Source organism: Notamacropus eugenii, chromosome 6 (genome assembly GCF_028372415.1).
Source record: "Notamacropus eugenii isolate mMacEug1 chromosome 6, mMacEug1.pri_v2, whole genome shotgun sequence".
In the NCBI taxonomy this organism is placed as follows: Eukaryota; Metazoa; Chordata; class Mammalia; order Diprotodontia; family Macropodidae; genus Notamacropus; species Notamacropus eugenii.
In genome coordinates, this window is record NC_092877.1 from 386,882,223 (window position 1) to 386,900,527 (window position 18,305).

At 53.1% G+C, this 18,305-nt stretch overlaps 1 protein-coding gene across 1 annotated transcript in view; it reads right to left on the bottom strand.

Moving 5' to 3' along the window:
* The window catches only part of ACAP2 (ArfGAP with coiled-coil, ankyrin repeat and PH domains 2), a 125,514-nt gene extending 119,135 nt beyond the window's left edge, over window positions 1–6,379 (bottom strand). The window contains exon 1 of the mRNA XM_072618919.1: window positions 6,004–6,379. Within this exon, the coding sequence (XP_072475020.1) occupies window positions 6,004–6,056 (53 nt within the window). The 5' untranslated portion in view covers window positions 6,057–6,379. The remainder of the gene's footprint in view (window positions 1–6,003) is intronic.
* Between the last annotated feature and the right edge of the window lie 11,926 nt (window positions 6,380–18,305).

Sequence of the window (18,305 nt, forward strand, 5' to 3'; positions counted from 1 at the left end):
TTTTTGTTTTGTTGTGACAAAGGACTGAAAACGAAGGGGATGGTCATCAATCGGAAAAGAGCTGGACAAATCATGGTTCATTAACAGAATGGAATCTTACCGAATAGTAACAAATGAAGAGACAATTTCAGAGAACCTTGGGAAACTTCTATGAATTGATATAGAGTGAAGTAAACAGCACCAGGACAATTGATACTCTACACTGTCAAAATGTTAGTTCTGCCAAGACTTACAAACTCTGCTCAGCACAATAATCTGCTATGACTCCTGAGGACTGATAAAAAATGCTACTCAACTCTAGATGCACAACTTTTGGGTTCTGAATGCCATTCAGAACATCTTTTTTGGACACAACCAACACAGGAATTTGTCATCTCTGACTATACTTCTTGGTACAAAGGCTATGTTTTTTCTTTTTAAGGTGAGTGGGAAGTGAAGTCTACATGTGGAGAAAAAAAAGTTTGATCACTGGAAAAATACATTATTTCTGGTAAAAAAATGATAATACCCCTACACACATCAAATGTTGGAAGGAGGCAGGCTTTCCCACGAAGGACCTTGAGTATGGGGCTGTCACTTCCCTAACGTTCTCACCGATGCGGTCTTCCGTAATACAACTTGCTGTCCCTTCTTTTCAGGTGGAGAACTACGTGTGTGAACCCTGAAAACATGACCAGGCTTTGTGAATGGGCTGCTTGGTTTTGCTCAAATGCACGCTTTTTTCTTCTTTTTTAAATTTGTTGTTTCAAAGGATGGCACACTGGGCAGAGGGGAAAGGAAGGAAACATCCCAAAGTGAAGGAGATGCCAAAACAAAAGGCAGCAATGAAAACTGGGCATGTTAGAAGTCAAAAATGTTGGCTGCATTCTATTGTTTACAGGAACAGTGAGTCACTATAGAAAATGTCCAGCAGACACCTCCCCTCCCACTAGAGAGCACCATCGTCTTCCCAATCCCTCCGGCTGGCAACCAGAGCCATCCTAGACTCCCCTGCCCATGGGTAGACTTGCACCATCTCTCTGATTAGTCGGACACTGCCGCTGCCGCCCTGACACAGGCCCTTATCACCTCAAGAACCTTTGGAGCGCTCTGCCTGCCTCCAACCCACCCTCTGGTCAATCACTGAAGTGATTTTCCTAGAGCCTAAGTCTGACCACATCACACACACTCCTCCAGGGGCCCCTACTGCCCCCAGGATCTATTAAATAAGAGGGCAAAAGGGATGTGAAGAGATCCTAAGATGTGGAGCTGAGATAAGGCCAGAGAAGCCTCACACACAGTTAGGAAACCAAACAAGGATTGTAATTCGAGCCCTCTGACACGGAAGCCAGCACTCTCCACAGCATTACAGCATCAACTCCAGCCTGTCCTGCCAGGAAGCCTCCCCAGCCTGTCCTGTCCTCTGACATTGTCTCGCCACCACCCAAGAACTGGCACGCCAGGTTTTACAACCAAGCCCTGTGAAGAACATGCTCCACACAGAGCTCCCCAAGCCTCTAAGTCCCACAGTTTGCTGAAATCAAAGGATTCTGAGATCACAACATTTATTCTGAATCAATGGGAAATCAGACCTGAAAAACTCTCAAGTTTGAGACTGTTTCACAAAGGATCCATGAGACCTAAGGGGGCAGATTTTTATTAACCAGATGAGGCCAGGCTTTCCAGAAGAGACAACAGAAATCAGAGTGGGCTTTAGAGGTTAGGGAAGAATTCAACAGGTAAGGAGGGAGAAAAAAAATTTACCCTTTGGTTGCAGAAGAAGAAAACCATATTTAAGGGACAGAGGAGAATAGGTTGGTGAAAGCATTAAGTCCCTGGAGGAACAGAATATGAAAAGATCCTACAGACATGATAACACCCAACTGGAAAGGGCCTGAACTACAGACTGGACGCTGATGAGAAAGCCATCGGACCCTGGAGTGAAAGCACGACATCACCAGGCTCTGTACAGTTGGCAGTTCTTTCAGACAAAGAAATCAAAAATGCTCTAAATATTACTGCTCAGAGAAATGCAAACTAAAACATCTCAGAGGTGCCACTTCACATCTCTCAGAGTAGCTAATGTAACAGGAAAGGAGAATGCTGGATGCTGGAGGGGATGGGGGATAGCTGGGGCACTGAGGCCCTGTTGGTGGAGTTGTGAACTGATCCAGCCTTTCTGGAGAGCAGTTTAGAACTACTCCCAAAGGGCTATAAAACCATGCATACCCTTTGATCCAGGAATTCCACTGCTCCTAGGTCTACATCCCAAAGAGATACACAAAAGGGGAAAGGACCTACTTGTACAAAAATATTTACAGCAGCTCGTTTTGTGGTGGCTAAGAATTGGAAATTGAGGGGATACCCATCCACTGAGGAATGCCTGAACAAGTTGTGGTGCATGAATGTAATGGAATATTATTGTGCTCTAAGTAATAATGAGCAGGATGATTTCAGAAAATCCTGGAAAGACTCACATCAACTGATGCACAGTGAAGTGAACAGAACCAGGAGGACACTGTACACAGTAACAACAATAATTTGATGAAGAATTGTAAATGACTGAGCTATTCTCAGCAACACGATGATCCAAGACAATCCCAAAGAGCTAATAATGAAGCAGACTGTGCCTCCAGAGAAAGCACTGCTATTGGCTGAATATGGACAAACAGGCTATTTTTCACTTTCATTCGTGTACAAAATAACTAACATGGAAATGTTTTACATAAACTTCACAGGTATAACCTATATCTGATCGCTTACTGTCTCAGCAGAGGGAGGGGAAGGAGGGAGTGGTGGAATTCAGAACTCCAAAGTTTAAATAAAATGCTTAAAAAAAAAGATGAGCCTGGGTAGTGTGGCCTAGAGAGGGCCTGCACTAGGATGCCTGAGGAGGGGCTGGAGAAGAGGAGACAGATGGGATGGACGGAATGTGAGAGAAAGGGGATGTCAGAGCTATGGTTGCTTCAGGTCCACTCTCTGCTGCTACCATGATGCCATCAGAGGAGTCCAGAAACATGGGAAAGGCTGCACCCTGAGTCAGAGGAGAAGAAAGCCCGCAGTGGGCCGCTCCAGGAATATGGCCTTGGCCTTGAGTAGTTTAACATTCTGATCAAGAGCTTAAAAAAAGCCAGGGAATGTGTTCTTATCAAGTTTGCTGGCAGCCTAAAGCTGGGAGAGAAAAGAAACTCACAGAATGCAGAGTTAGGGTCTAAAAAGCCAATTCCATTAACATAAAACTTCACACTTGAGTCTCAGACATAAATGGGAGAGGAATGATTATATGGTTCCAAAAAAAGGCTGAGGGATGGAAAAGACTGAATGATAACCTAAGAACCTAGTAGACAAGGCGGCCAGTCTTCCCCCAGGGCACTGCACCCTGGTCTGGGGGGGGCCACATCTTCAGAAGGCCACTGTGAAACAGAAAGGTACCCAGGGAAGGGCAACAAAGATGATGGGGAAGGGCCTGGAGCTCCAGACCTAGGGAGATCTGAAGAAGACAAGAGCCAGCTGCCATCTTTCAAAATACTGGGAAGGCAGACATCAGCCAAGCTCTGCTTGGCCAAGAAAGGTAGATAGAGACTCCTTACTCATGGCTCTCTCTCCGCCCCAAGGGGAAGAGGCAGCCTTCGGAGGAGGTCTTCAAGTAAAGTTGAAGGAGAAAGCTCCTCAGATGAGCTGGAAAGGGGATGCTTGGTCAAGTCTGGGTGGCCCAGTGGCCTCAGCAGTGCTTTCCAGTCCTGAGTCTAGGAAAAGTCATGAAAATCTAAAAAGATTCCATTCAAATGACTTTTAGCAGAAAGGAAAATGGCTCTAGCTGGAATTACTAAAGTAGACACGTGTTTTTTAAATGATTAGGAGGTAATAAGCAAGCAGTTCAAGTCTTTGCACCACAGTGTCTCCAAATCCACTTACAGAAGACCGCCAGGGCTGACCCCTTAGGATCTCTCGCCCTCGTCCTTGGGCCAGAACGTTTCCCATCCTTCCAACGCTTGACCACCTTGGGCCATGTTTCCACGTCTAGGCTACCATGGAGAACGGCATTAAACCAGAGCAGAGATCCTCTGCTGATGATCAAAGAGAAACAGCCCTTCCCAGGGGGTCTGCTCGACCCCTCTCTGGCAGCTTGGTGCCCCTGTTCTGAGGCTTTTCTGAGGCTGCTCCTCCCTCACTACAACAATGCGCAGGGTCCAGGCCCGGAGTCTAGGTGTGCTTTGTCTGTAGTCTGTCTGCGGGGAAGCGCCCCCCCCTTCCCCGGTAGGACCTCTCCTTCCTACCCAGGCCTACCAGGCATTGCCGGACGGTCAGGACAGAACTAACCTTTCCGCTAAGATGGGTTTTGAAGGGAACCAAACTCATTAAGAGCTGGCTGGAAAAGCACAGACAGGTCAACGTGAACGGGCAGAACCAGGAAAGCCGGGGTCCGGGTCTTGGGGCTGGTCCTCCTCCTTTCCTCTTCACTGAGGCGGAGGCTCTTTGGAAGCAGTCAGCAGGCGCTGATTAGGGGCCCACCACGGGCAGGTCCGGGGGGCCCGAGCCTGGGGCGCCCAGCTCTGGGGGGGGCCCGGCTCCGGGGGGGGGCCCGGCTCCGGGGGCGCCCAGCTCTGGGGGGGGCCCGAGCCCAGCGAGCCCGGCTCCGGGGGGGGGGGGCCGGCTCCGGGGGGGGCCCAGCTCCGGGGGGGGCCCAGCTCCGGGGGGGGGCCCGGCTCCGGGGGGGGGGCCCGGCTCCGGGGGGGGGCCCGGCTCCGGGGGCGCCCAGCTCTGGGGGGGGCCCGAGCCCAGCGAGCCCGGCTCCGGGGGGGGGGGGCCGGCTCCGGGGGGGGCCCAGCTCCGGGGGGGGGCCCGGCTCCGGGGGGGGGCCCGGCTCCGGGGGGGGCCCGAGCCCAGCGAGCCCAGCTCCGGGGGGGGGGGCCGGCTCCGGGGGGGGGGGCCCAGCTCCGGGGGGGGCCCGGCTCCGGGGGGGGCCCGGCTCCGGGGGGGGCCCGGCTCCGGGGGGGGGCCCGAGCCCAGCGAGCCCGGCTCCGGGGGGGCCTAGCTCCGGGGGGGGGGGCCCAGCTCCGGGGGGCCCGAGCCCGGGGCCAAAGGCGGCTCTCTCGGAGCCCCTCTCGGGGCAGCCGCGGACCCGCCCGACCTCGCCAGGCCCAGCCGGTCAGTCCTCGGTCCGGCTCTCCGGGACCTCGGAAAGCTCCACGCAAACACAAGACCCAGCCTGTTCAGGCGGAAACAGGGAACTTCACGCTGCGGCCGAGACGAGACTAACCACGAACACCACTCAAGGGAACAAGGCCTGCCATCAGCCTCCACCTGGCTGGCCACCCACGCGTGCCCCGGACCCCCCCCTCCCCCCCAGCCTGGCCCGCCCGGTCAGCGCAGGGCAGCCACGGCGGGGCTCCCATCTCTTCACGAAGGCCCGCCTGCTGCCAACGACTATTTCCCACCTCCGGGAGTGTGCCCCGGGCCGCCCGCTTCACCTTCCCCGCCAGCCCAAGAAGCAAGCTTGCGTCCCGCTCTCGGGTGGAACAAGCCGACCACAGGGGCACCCCCTCCCAAGTCCGCGGCGGAGTCACCCCGAGGGCCGGCCCCGAGGGGCAGCGGTTTACACCGCCAGTTCCCGAGGAGGGGGGGCACTGCCAGGCGCAGCGGTGCCAGGGCCCCCAAGAGGACCCGGGGTGTGTGGGGGGCGGACCCACGAGGGCACGGGAGGAGGGCGCCCCGCTCTGTGGGGCACCCCAAAAAGGGAGCGCTGGGATTCCCGGGGTCAAAGGGAGGCCGCTCCCTCACCCGGCTGCGGTCCAGGGCCCTCCAGGCCCCCCCCCCCAGATCCGCCAGGAGCCCTGGGAGCCAACCTTCCGCCCCCCACCCCAAACGCCGCTCCCCTCCCCCACCCCGGTCCTCCTTACGGCGCAGGCGCGGGGGGAGGGGAGCCTGACAGCAGCGGCCCCGCCCCCTCCCCCCGCCCCGTTCGGCGGCGGCCCCCTCCCCCTCCCTCCTCTGAGCCCCCCCTCCCTGGGGCGGGGGTCTCACCGGAAGCGAGGCGAGTCCTTGAGACACTCCTCGAAGTCTACCGTCACTTTCATGCTGCCTTGGCCGGGCGCGGGCGCAGGGCCTGACGGGCGGAGGGACAGGCACGGACGCGGGGCCGGGGCGGAGGCTGAGGCAGAGGGAGCCGGGCCGGGGCGGAGGCGGGGGACGGGGGCAGGGCCTCGGGAAGGACGCGCCGGCGCGGGGCGGGGCGGGGGCGGGGCCGCGCGCCGGGGCGGCCCTGACGGACAGGCCGAGCCTGCCAGCCGGCCAATGAGAGAAGGCCGTGAGCGGGGCCTCCCCAGGGCGCTATGACAACGCCCGAGAGCGACGGCGCCCAGGGCCCACGGCGGGAGGGGGCACTCGGATGCCCCGCCCCCTCACCGACGACAGAAGGCCAATCGTAGCGCGACGCCGAGGAGAGGCGGACCAATCGCAGCACGACGCCGTAGGGAGGCGGTGGAGCCGAAGGGTGAAGGCGCCTGGGTAAGAAAGTCACGTGACTTCTCCCTTAGCTCGCCCCTCCTCTCCTGGACGTGCCGCGGCTGCGCCGTGGCGTCTACGCAGTGACGAGGACCTTGGGAGGGTTAGGCTTTTTAAAAAAATCTCTTTAAAGGGCCGGAGCAGAACCGTGACCTTTTACAGCAGCCCACGTGGCACAGGGCTGACCCCTGCAGTCGAATCAGAATCCTGAATTCCAATCCTCCCCCTCCCCCCAAGCGTCCCTATGGTGACGTCAGCGGAAGTCTTCCTGCCGTGAGCGATAAACACGCCCTCCCACGTGAGCCTCAGGGAAACCAGCTGGCCAATGAAAGTCCAGCTCCAGCAGGAAATTGACCGTACACTCGCGTTCCGGCCTCTAGGCTCATTAACATATAATTAGCATCGCCGTTTCAGGGCGCGCCCCGGGTCCTTCTCGGCTCTTCCGGGGTCATGGGCCACCGCGTCTTTCCGCCGGCCGCTCCTGGTCTCTCCTGCTCGGTAAATGAGCGTCTCTGGGCCCAGGAGAAGCGCCCGCGGCGGGCTGCGGACAGCCGGGACCCGCCCCCGGGGCCGCCCCCCGAAGCCCGGGCCTCTGCCCTGTCAGGCCTTCCCGGGGACCCCGGCGGCGAGGGCCCGGGCCCCTTCCGGGCTCCAGTTGGGCCTGACGCGGGGATCGATCTCTCCGGGAGCCCCGGGCCTGACCCCGCAGGGGGCTGATCCCCCAGGGATCCCGGGACCAGCCGGGGGCCCCCCGTGCCCCCCTGCCCCCACACCCCTCCCTCCCCGTAGCCAAACCCAGATAAGACCACTGGCTTTCTTCGAGGGCAGCGGCCGCCTGCCCTGGGCATTCTCTCCTTTCCCGTCCCGCCCCTGCCCCGCTCCCTGGTTGGCACCAGGGGGCCTAGTTCTCCCCACAGTTCGGGAGGAAGTGGACCCCTGGGTCAGGCGCCAGGGTCCCATGGAGCCAGTGCCTGGCAGTGCCCCCATCCCGGGTCCAGAAGCCTCGGAGCCGCCCTGCCCGGGCCTTGCAACCTCGGTTCTGGGGCTCTCTTGCCGGGGGCTTGGTAAGGAGGCCCAGTCCATTTTGGCTTCTGAACGGACCCCCCAGGGAAGCCGAGCCCCAGCAGGGGCGGTCCTCCCCGGGGTTCTGAGATGGTCCGGCTCCGCCCGAGGGTGACCGTGCTCCTCCCTGCCCATCCCCCCTGGTCATCCCCCCTGGCCATCTTTCCTGATCATCTCCCCTGGCCATCCCCCCTGGTCATCCTCCCTGGCCATCCCCCCTGGTCATCCTCCCTGCCCATCCCCCCGGCCATCCTCCTTGCCCATCCTCCCTGCCCATCCCCCCTGGTCATCCCCCCTGCCCATCTTTCCTGATCATCCCCCCTGCCCATCCCCCCTGGTCATCCCCCCTGCCCATCTTTCCTGATCATCCCCCCTGCCCATCCCCCCTGGCCATCCCCCCTGGCCATCTTTCCTGATCATCCCCCCTGCCCATCCTCCTTGCCCATCCTCCCTGCCCATCCCCCCTGGTCATCCCCCCTGGCCATCTTTCCTGATCATCTCCCCTGGCCATCCCCCCTGGTCATCCTCCCTGCCCATCCCCCCAGCCATCCCCCCTCGTCATCCTCCCTGCCCATCCCCCCTGTCCATCCTCCTTGCCCATCCTCCCTGGTCATCCCCCCTGGCCATCTTTCCTGATCATCTCCCCTGGCCATCCCCCCTGGTCATCCTCCCTGCCCATCCCCCCGGCCATCCCCCCTGGTCATCCTCCCTGCCCATCCCTCCTGGCCATCCCCCCTGGTCATCCCCCCTGGCCATCTTTCCTGATCATCTCCCCTGGTCATCCCCCCTGGCCATCTTTCCTGATCATCTCCCCTGGCCATCCCCCCTGGTCATCCTCCCTGCCCATCCCCCCGGCCATCCCCCCTGGTCATCCTCCCTGCCCATCCCTCCTGGCCATCCCCACCGGCCATCCTCCCCGGCCATCCTCCCTGATCATCCCCACTGCCCATCCCTCCTGGCCATCCCCACCGGCCATCCTCCCCGGCCATCCTCCCTGATCATCCCCCCTGCCCATCCTCCCTGCCCATCCCCCCTGGTCATCCCCCCTGGCCATCTTTCCTGATCATCCCCCCTGGTCATCCTCCCTGGCCATCCCCCCTTGTCATCCTCCCTGCCCATCCCCCCTGTCCATCCTCCTTGGCCATCCCTCCTGGCCGCAGCGGCTCCTGATCGGGGAACAGCCTGAAGAGTTAAACACTGTGAAAGGGGGAGCCCGTCCCACACCCTAACTTAGCCACAAACATGTCACACACTCACGGTGACCCCTGCGTGGCCGCCGGACGTGATCGATGCAGAGTCCATGCGGCTGTCCGGGGGCCTGACGGTCCGGCTCCCACGCTAAGCCGCCCGCGATGCGCTGTCCGGCTGCTCCCGCCTTGTCTGTTGCCCGCAATTACCACGGGGATGCTTGGGGTTCTGCATGGGGGAGCGCTGGGCCGCCACCCCAGACGGCTGCTGTTGTGTACTTGGTCGTAATGATTGATTAAACTGCTACCAACATGGAGCTCCCTGGCCTCTTTGGAATCAAAAGAACCCCATGATGACGGAGGGGGCATTTCTGACCCTGTAGACCCAGAGAGCGTCGCCTGTTAAAGCCCCAGTTACCCGCCAGATCATGACCCTAACCCACTTCGCACTCGCTAACACCACAAAGAAATGTCTCCGAACCTGCTACAAAAGGCATCCGTGCACCTTGTTGGGAACGGCAGGATTCTACCGAATCTGGATCCCCAGTTTCGGGTCTTTGCTTAGCCTCTATATGACTGTCAAAGACCCCAATGCACAAGCCTTAAAATGGGGAGACCAGACCAAAGCCTTTCAGACCTTAAAGGTCCAACTGACCACTGCTCTAGAAAAACCCTTCCCTTTGTATGTTGCTGAGAAGCAACATCAGGCATTGGACAACTCTGACCCAATCCCACCCCAGAACTGGGTCCTGTTTTTCCAAACAGCTAGACCGCTACAGGGTGGCACTCCTGCCAGGGTGGCAGGAGGGTCCAGGAGGAGGGATTGGTTCAGCAGTGTCAGAGACTACAGAGAGGTTGAGGACTGGGTAATTAAAAAGTTAGTGGCAATTTTGGAAGGGGCAATTTTGGCTGAGCGATGAACTTGGAAAGAGAAAACGTAGCAGCAGTGGGTGCAGACAGCTTTAAAAACAAATCTCATAAACCCTCTTGGATCACCCATGCTGAGCAAGGTGGAAACAAAGCAAGAGAGGCTCATGGGACCTGAAAAGGCAGCCTCAGGCTCACCTGGACGAACCCACCCTCTCACTGGCCCCTCCGAGCTGCTGCCAGAATGCCACAGGTGAGGGGTGGGCGGGGAAGAGAAGAATCCCCTTTGCTATCATATGGGAAATCCAGAGGGGACCTGTCAAGGCACAGTCAGAAGAGGGTAATGGCAGACCTCTCCCTTTAAAGTCTGAGTGGGCAATCATTGATGGTCATTGGCCCATCCTCTCTGACATAGCCCCATAATTGTGGGGGGAAGTGGGGAGGGCAACACCCCTCCCCTCTGGGGTTCAGTGAGAGGCTTGGGGTTATGTAAAAGCCCACCTCTTTCTGGGAAGTGGTCACAGCACAGTCCTAGCTCCATGCAAACCCCAGGGGATTCTTTTAGAACAATGAGCTATGGACTAGATGACAACGCAGTCAACATTGGAACAAGTTGAAAGGCCTTTTACCTTTTTAACTCAAAAAGAAAATCACTGCCAGTTCATTGTCAGCCTAGCGGGATGTCATCAGATAGCTGTGCTGGGCCTGGGACCCTTTCATCAACCAGCTAGTGAAGTGTGAGCCCAATTTCAGTTAGAGGCCAGCGAAAGTGACAACTTAGGGTTTTCCCATCCAAGTTGACTGATCCCCTGAAGTCTCTCCACAGACCCCCTTCAGGGTCAGGGTCTCAGGGTGAAAACCCCAACAGATAAAAAGACAGTTGGCATTCTCACTGCATGTGCAGATGACACACAGCTCAGAAGGACAAGTAACTAATTCAGCGTATTGAATCCAAATTCAGTGAGAACTCAGTAGGCTGAAAGACTGGGCCAGACCAAGGAAGAAATGAGGGGGCCCCTGCATCTGGCACAACAGAACAGCTCACTGTTGTTGCTGCCCAAGGCCCTTAGAAAAGGACCAAGGAGTGGATGGTGGGGAATGATGAGGTTCTTTGGGGCTGAAGGCAGCCTGTGCCCCCTGACTCATTGCCGTGTCCCAGTGCTGGTTTAGATGGGACTCAAGAGAAGCTAGGGAAGCCAGGAAGGAGAGGAGAGAGGGAAGGAAATTCCAGGCATGAGGGACAGCTGGTGAAAATGTCTTGTTTAAGGAAAATCAAGGCAGCCAGAATCACTGGAGGGTAAGGGGGAATGGTGAGGAGGAGGGGTTGGGTTGTGAAAGGCTTTGAATATTTGATCCTGGATATAATATGGAGCAGGTGTGGTTTCTAGAACAGGGGCATGATGTGATCAGACCTGTGCTTTAGGAAGATCAGTCTGACAACTGAATAAAGGACAGAATGCAGTTTTGGGGTTTGAAATAACAGCAGCTTGAAATCCAGGAGCAAGCTTCCCTTCAGATTTTGTGGAAGGCTGAGGGAATCAGTGTCCAAGGTCCTGAAGCAAAGTGGCAGCAGAGATATGGACTCCTGCATCCACTGTTTGTGCTTTCAGTGTGAGACCATTCATTCCAGGGAAGGGGCCCCTGGAACCTCAAGAAGCTCACAGTCTAGTAGGGGAGAACGACATGCAAATATAGGCAGAGCAGCCACATACAGGAGATGGGGAAAATGCTATCAAAGGGAATTCAGAACCAGAATTAAGCTGCTTCAGTGGAGGGAAACCTCATGAGAACTCTGAGCCCCATGCACTTTTCCTCACTATCATTTTGTTTTTTACTATAAGTTGCTGCCCACTCTGCCTTGTGTGTGTAACAGGAGATTGTTCCTCCAGTGTGTGGAAGATGTTTTGTACCAACCGTACTTGCTTAATAAATGCTCTTTGCTTAAAGCTAGTTGCATGTTGACCAATCATCCATAGGAAACACATTAGTGGGGGTTGGTGAGCAGCAAGATTATCCCTGGTACCCTCAGTAGAAGTAGCAGACTCTGGGGACTCAGCTCTTTGCAATGAGAGGGATTCCAGAAAAAAGTGGAGATTCTAGAGAAATCCCTGCAGAAAGAGCCCCCAGCCCTTCCCCCTACCTTGAACATATGGGCATCCCCTTAAAATGGATACAGAACAACCCACATGCCTCTGAGGTGGGAGTCCAAACCAGTCAATGCAAGACCCTTAAACCCTTCTCCAGATTTGTTCTTGCTCAGTGCCTGACTTTGTGACCTCATTTGGGGTTTTCTTGGCAAAGAGACTGGAGTGGTTTGCCGTTTCCTTTACCAGATGAGGAAACTGGGGCAAACATGGTGAAGTGACTTGCCCAGAGTCACTCAGCTAGTAAATGTCTGGGGCTGGATTTGAACTGAGGTCTTCCTGACTCCAGGCCAGGCCCTCTATCCACTGTGACACCTAGCTGCTCTTTTCCAGATAATCCTGACCAAAAGCAAAGCTTCCCAGCAAGCTTTGCTGCTGGCTAGAGTAGGTTCTCAAGAGCCCTGTACCCTGGGTGGCCTTATCTCAGCCAGCCTATCCTTGAAGCAGCAGCTGGGACCAGAATGTAGCAGGTTGAACCAGGAATCTCTGATGCTGTTGCCAGGCAACCTCACCCCCACCACAGCTCTGCCTGAAGAAGACCTCCATTTGGGATGAGCTTCCAGCACTCAGAACCACAGGATCTGCCATTTCTGATGTCCCTGCTTGATGGCAGCTTGTGTGGAGGAGGCACAGAGGACCTGGAGGCAGCCAGGGAGAGCTCCCCTCATCCTCCAGCCTCTTCCCTTCCCCAGTCCCAGCCCTGAGCAAAGAACCCTCCAGTGATAGCAGAGTGCAGCCTAGGAGCAGAGCTTGCCAGCTAGCCAGTGACTCTCCTGCTCCCCCAGCTGACCCCAAACTCCCATCCCGTTCAGTCATCTGGACCTAGGTTCTCCTTCAGGCAGTTTCCCACATGCCCAGGACAAAGCTCCTCCCAGTCACCTCCCAGCCAGAATGTTATGTTCCTTAGTTAGACTATCACTCCTTGAAGACAGAGACTATCTTTGTTGTCTCCAGAACTCAGCCCAGTGCCTGCCTAGTGTACAGTAAGCACTAAATAAGTGCCTTTCCATTCATGTTCTGCCCTGGATTCATACTTGATCCAAGACAAATCCCACCTCTAGCAACTCTCAAAGAATGTGACTTGAATGATATCCTGCTTTGCATCAGAGAGGGGAGTCCCTGGTGACATCACAGGTGCAGACTGCCCCTGCCACACACACACCTTCCCTGCAACAAGCCTGAGTCCAAAGCTCAATGAATATACTCTAGGGCGCAAGAACTCTGGAGCGGTCCCCATCAGATCTCCTGTTCCAGAAGATCAGCAGCTGGAGTCAAAGCGAATTAAACAGGAAGCAGGCAGCAAGGAGGCTGGGGGTTGTTCTCTCCTCCCAGCTCCACCACCTCCTCCCTTCTGGTACAACTAAAAGCCTGACCCAGTATTGACAGAGCTGGAAGCCCATGGCTAGGGGCCTCCTCTCTGCTGTCCCAGGACCAGAACCCTGGCCAGATCCACACTCCCTCCCAACCCAGCTGCTCCCAAATCATGTGCTACTGGTCATTAGAGTGAGTCTAGCCAAGATGGCAAAGTGTTTTCTGTGACAGAGCTCAGGGTGTTAGCACTCCCAAGCCGAGGGGAACCTGAGGAGGCACTGGGAGCAATAGAGGGTGATAGCTTAAGCAGGAGGAAAATCAATAATCTGGTCATTAATATTACTATGTAATCCATTCTTTTCCCCATTTTGTCCAAACCCCATCTCTTGGTTTAGCTCACAAAGCATAGCCAAGTAATATGTCAAGCCCTTGGGACACTTGTCTGCTAACACAGGACCCCTGCCTCTATTTACATATAGACACAGGACCAGCCTCCCCAGGGGACAACTCTTCTGTTCATCTGTCTCCTTGTCAAAAATTAGGGCACTCGGGTCCCCAAGGAGAGGCCAAACCAAGGAGAACTTGACTGGGGCAGTTTTGTTTTTCTAGTCAAGATTGCTAGAGGAAGTTGCATCCCATAAAGTAATTTGTTGTTCAGTTGTACCTGACTCTTGATGATCCCATTTGCAGTTTTCTTGGCAGACGTGCTGGGGCGGTTTGCCATTTTCTTCTCCAGCTCACTTGACAGATGTGGAAACTAAGGCAGACAGGGTTAAGTGGCTTGCCCAGATTTGAACTCAGAATGAGTCTTGCTGATCCTAAGCCTGGTGTTCTATGCACTATGGCACCACCTAGCCACCCCACAAAGCAATGAACATTCTTTAATTGCCGGAGAGGGGGGTGATTATCCACACCTAAAGCCTAGCCCATTTTCCTCAGCTGCAGACTCCCATCTCCCAAAGAGGAAGGAAGGGGGAGGAGCTCACAGGCTCATTAAAATGTTCACCAATTGGGATTGTCTTACCTTTGCCAGGGAGGTCCAAATGGTGTTCTGTCAGGCCAATCAGAAGAAAGATATACCTAGGTTTAAGACTCTGTGGAGCCCACACTCAGGATCTTTGATCATTTTGAGAGGCCACTGACCCAAGTTATTTATTATTGTGAACCTAATCATTTGATCATGCTCAGCTCCCTGGCTTTTTCGCTTTGATGGCCAATGTGACCTATTTTAGTAACGTTTTACACATTACTGTTAATAAATGCTATTTTGCCCTGGACAAAATTGTCTCTGCCAACAATTGTGTCTACAATTTTGCTTGCCTCAAGTCAGTCTGAAATTTTTTTTTCCTTTTAAAGAATGGGGGGGGGGGAGGTGTTGAAAACTGAAAACAAATAAATTAGTAAATTTTGGGGAAAAAAGAATAGGGGAATCTGCTGCATGACTGAAGGAGACAGAGAAGGGAACTGAAGTGGCATTCTGCTGGAGGGAATGGGATCAAAGGAAGATTTGGAGGTGTGCCCTTGGCAAGGAGGAGTGTCTCCGACTAGGGGTAAAGAGGGAACTATAGGGAGCGATGCCAAGGGATTTGGGGATGAAGAGAAGGAGAGGAGAGTGCATGGTGAACAGCTTTCATTTTCTCAGTAAGAGGAGAGAAGAGGGAGTAGGAGGTATCAGGAGAAAAACGAAGGGCTTGGAACTATTTCTGTGGGGAACAAGATAGGGGCAGGGAATATGAGAAGGACCACCTTGCTGGGTTTATAATGTACCGGTCAGTACAGTTGTGGGACTTCCTCTAGTTCTATCAAGCAGGATGTAAATATGAGAGGAAGCGGAAGTTGGGAATAATCTAAGGCTGAGGTCTGGGGCAAAGGAGGGTGCAAAACTGGATTGGCTAGCTATAAGGCTGAGGTAGGAAAGGGAGGTCAGAGCAGGGGAGATAGCCTGAGAAGTACAAAGGGGTGTTGGGATCGGAGGTCTTGATGAGGGTGAATGATGAGTGAGGAAGGGTGGAGTGTCCAAAGAAGATGAGGTCAGATAAGGGATGTTAGGGCCACTGATTAAGGAAGCAGACACGTAATAGCAATGGTGAGGTCCAGCACAGAACATTCCTTGTGTGTGGCTGAATTAGAAATGTGGGAGAAAGTCCTGAGATTTAGGGAGGGTAAGAAATGGGAATTTAGGGGGCTTGAGAGCATCCATACGGATCCTCAATTCTCCTAGTGAGGGTAGGAGATGTGGAGGAAAGGGGAGATGGTGAGCCAAGGGCTGACTTTCTTGAGAAAGGAAAGTAGGTAACCCGAGGACCAGTGCACCACAGCCACCATAATTGAGATGGGGGATGGGGGGAAGGATATTGATGATGGGAAAGGCAGTCTAGAAGTAGCAATGTTCAGACTCCCCTTCCAGAATAACTATGGAAGTACAGCCAGTGCTATTAATGGACAAGGATGAAGTGCTGTCTCAGGGGAGTCAGCTCTCAATGAGGGCTCATGGATGGAGGGCATGTTAGAAAAAGAGGTCTGGAATAAAGGAGGGTTTGTTCCTCATGGGAAAAGAATTCCAAAGGGCACAGCTGTGAAAAGCACATGGAAGGCTGGAGTCTGTTCTGTGTGGGACAGGGACGTGTGACTGAGGAATTCCCCAGACCATGCATGTCAGGAGAGCTGTCAGGAGCCCCTTCTTGGTGCTCCAAGTCTGTGACTCCTTAGACAGGGACGCAGATCCACAGGATATGGAGGACAGAAGCAGCAGCTGAGGAAAGGAGTGAGATAGTTTACCCCATCCAACTCTCCTTTCCTCTTTTTCCAGTGCATACCTTCTTCACCCTTTGATTTTCTTTTTTAAGATAATCATCCCATCATATTCAGCTCCCACCTGTGCCCTCTATGTGGACTCCTTCTAACTGCTGTAATAAAAATAAGATTATTAGGAATTGTCCTTTCTGGTTTACCTTTTTATGCTTCTTTTGAGTCTTGTAAAATGTCAAGTATTCTGTTCAGTTCTGGTCTTTTTATCAGTAATGCTTGAAAGTCCTCTTTCACTGAATATCCATTTTCTCATTGAAGGATTATACTCAAGTCTTGCTGGGTAGGTAATTCTTGATTGTAATCCCAGCTCCTTTGCCTTCTGGAATATGATATTCCAAGCCCTTAAACTGCTAAATCTTGTGTTATCCTGACTATGGCTTGTGTAAATTGTTTCTTTCTGGTTCTTCAAATTATTTTCTCCTTGACCTGGAAGCTCTGGAATTTGGCTATACTATTCCTGGAAATTTTCATATTAGATATCTTTCAGGAGATGATCAGTGGATTCTTTCAATTTCTATTTTACTCTCTGGTTCTAGAATATCAAGGCAGTTTTTCTTGGTAATTTCTGAAATATGATGTACAGGTCATTTTTTTTTTCGTCATGGCTTTCAGGTAGTCTAATAATTCTTAAACTATCTTTCCTTTGCTTTCCAGGTTAGCTATCTTTCCAATAGGATATAACACATTTTCTTCTATTTTTTCCATTCTTTTGATTTTATTTTTTCTTGATGCTTCATGGTGTCATTAGCTTCCACTTACCCAGTTCTAACTTTTAAGGAATTACTTTCTTCAGTGAGCTTTTGTACCTCCCTTCCCATATGACCAATTCTGATTTTTAAGGCATTTTTCTCTTTACTGGATTTGTGTGTCTATTTTATCATTTGGCTATCCTGGTTATTTAAGGTGTTAGTTTCTTCATTATTTGTGTCGGGGGAGGGACAGGGGGTGCACGCACACGTGCCTCTTTTATCAAGCTGCTGACTGCTTTCTTGATTTTCTTGTATCATTCTCATTTGGGGTTTTTCTTCTATCTTTCTGATTTTTAAAATCCTTTTTGAGCTCTTCTACAGCTGGAGACCAATTCGTATTTTTCCCTGAGGCTTTGTCTTTATTGTCTTCTGAGTTTATGTTTTGATCTTCCCTGTCACCAGATTAACTTTCTGTGGTCAGGACCTTTTTTTTGTTGGTGGTTGCTCATTTTTCCAGCCTGTTTCTTGATTTTTAGTTTTATATTAATGTTGGATTCTGCTCCCAGGGTGTCAGGGTCACTGTCCCAAGCTTCAAGTTTTTTCTGTAGTTGTTTTCTGAGCTAGCTCTGGGGGGATCTGTAAGCTTTCTATTCTTCCAAGGGGTATGATCTAAGGAGAGGTGTTTGCTACTCTCCTGGCCCGTGACTGCTCTGGAACTGTGACTGGGGTCCATCCAGGTGTGAGGTGATAAGGTCCTGCACCAGGGTTGGGCAAGTATCGGAGGAAGGAAAGGCAGTGACATACGCTGCAAAGGTGAAATGACAAAAGATCTTGCACACATGAAACTGACAGGCCACTGTGGCACCATGTTGGATCTGGGGGATGGAAGTGAGGAATCCAGAATGATGGCTATGTTGAGAACCTGAAGATCTGGGAAGAAGGTGGTAGCCTTTACAGCAGTAGGGAAAGGAGGAGGGGGAAGGGTTGAGGTAAAAGAAGATGCAGCTTGGCCAGTGATGCTAAAAGCTATTGGGACCTCATCATGGGCATACTTTACATCTACTGACATCATCATATGCTTTTGCTGTTTTTGTTATTGATTTGGTCAATTATGTTCGTTTTCCTAGTATTGGCCCAGTCCTGCAATCCTGGTATAAACCCAACCTGGTCATAGTGTCTTATCTTTGTGAAATGTTGTGGCACAATAATCCTTCTGCTGGTGTTATTGGAAATGTTTGTATCAATACTGGCTAAGGAAACTGGTCTACAGCGTCTTTCTGTTTTTGCTCTCCCTGATTTAAGTATCAAGACAATATTTGTGCCTTAGAAGGGATCCGGTTGGACTTCCCCAAATCCTCGATTTCCTTAAATGCTCATCCCTCCACCCCCCTCCCCCTGGGGAGGGTCACATTTTTTTTTTGCTGGTTAATCTTTGCTGTAATCCTAGCTCCTTTGCCTTCCGAAGTACCGCAGCCCAAACCTTCCCCCACTTATAGTAGTAACTGTTAGATTTTAGGTGATTCTTACTGTGGATTCATGGCATTTGAGTTCCATCTTTCTGGCTCATTTTTCTCTCTTGCAACATTTTCTCCTTGACCTAGGAGTTCTGGACTGTAACTTTCCTGGGAGTTTTTCTTTGAGAATCTTTTTCTAGAGGTCATCAGAGGATTCCTTCCATTTCAACTTTGCTCTTTAATTCCAAGGAATCTGAGCAATTTTTCTTTAAATATGATTTCTAGGCTCTTTATCTTGGT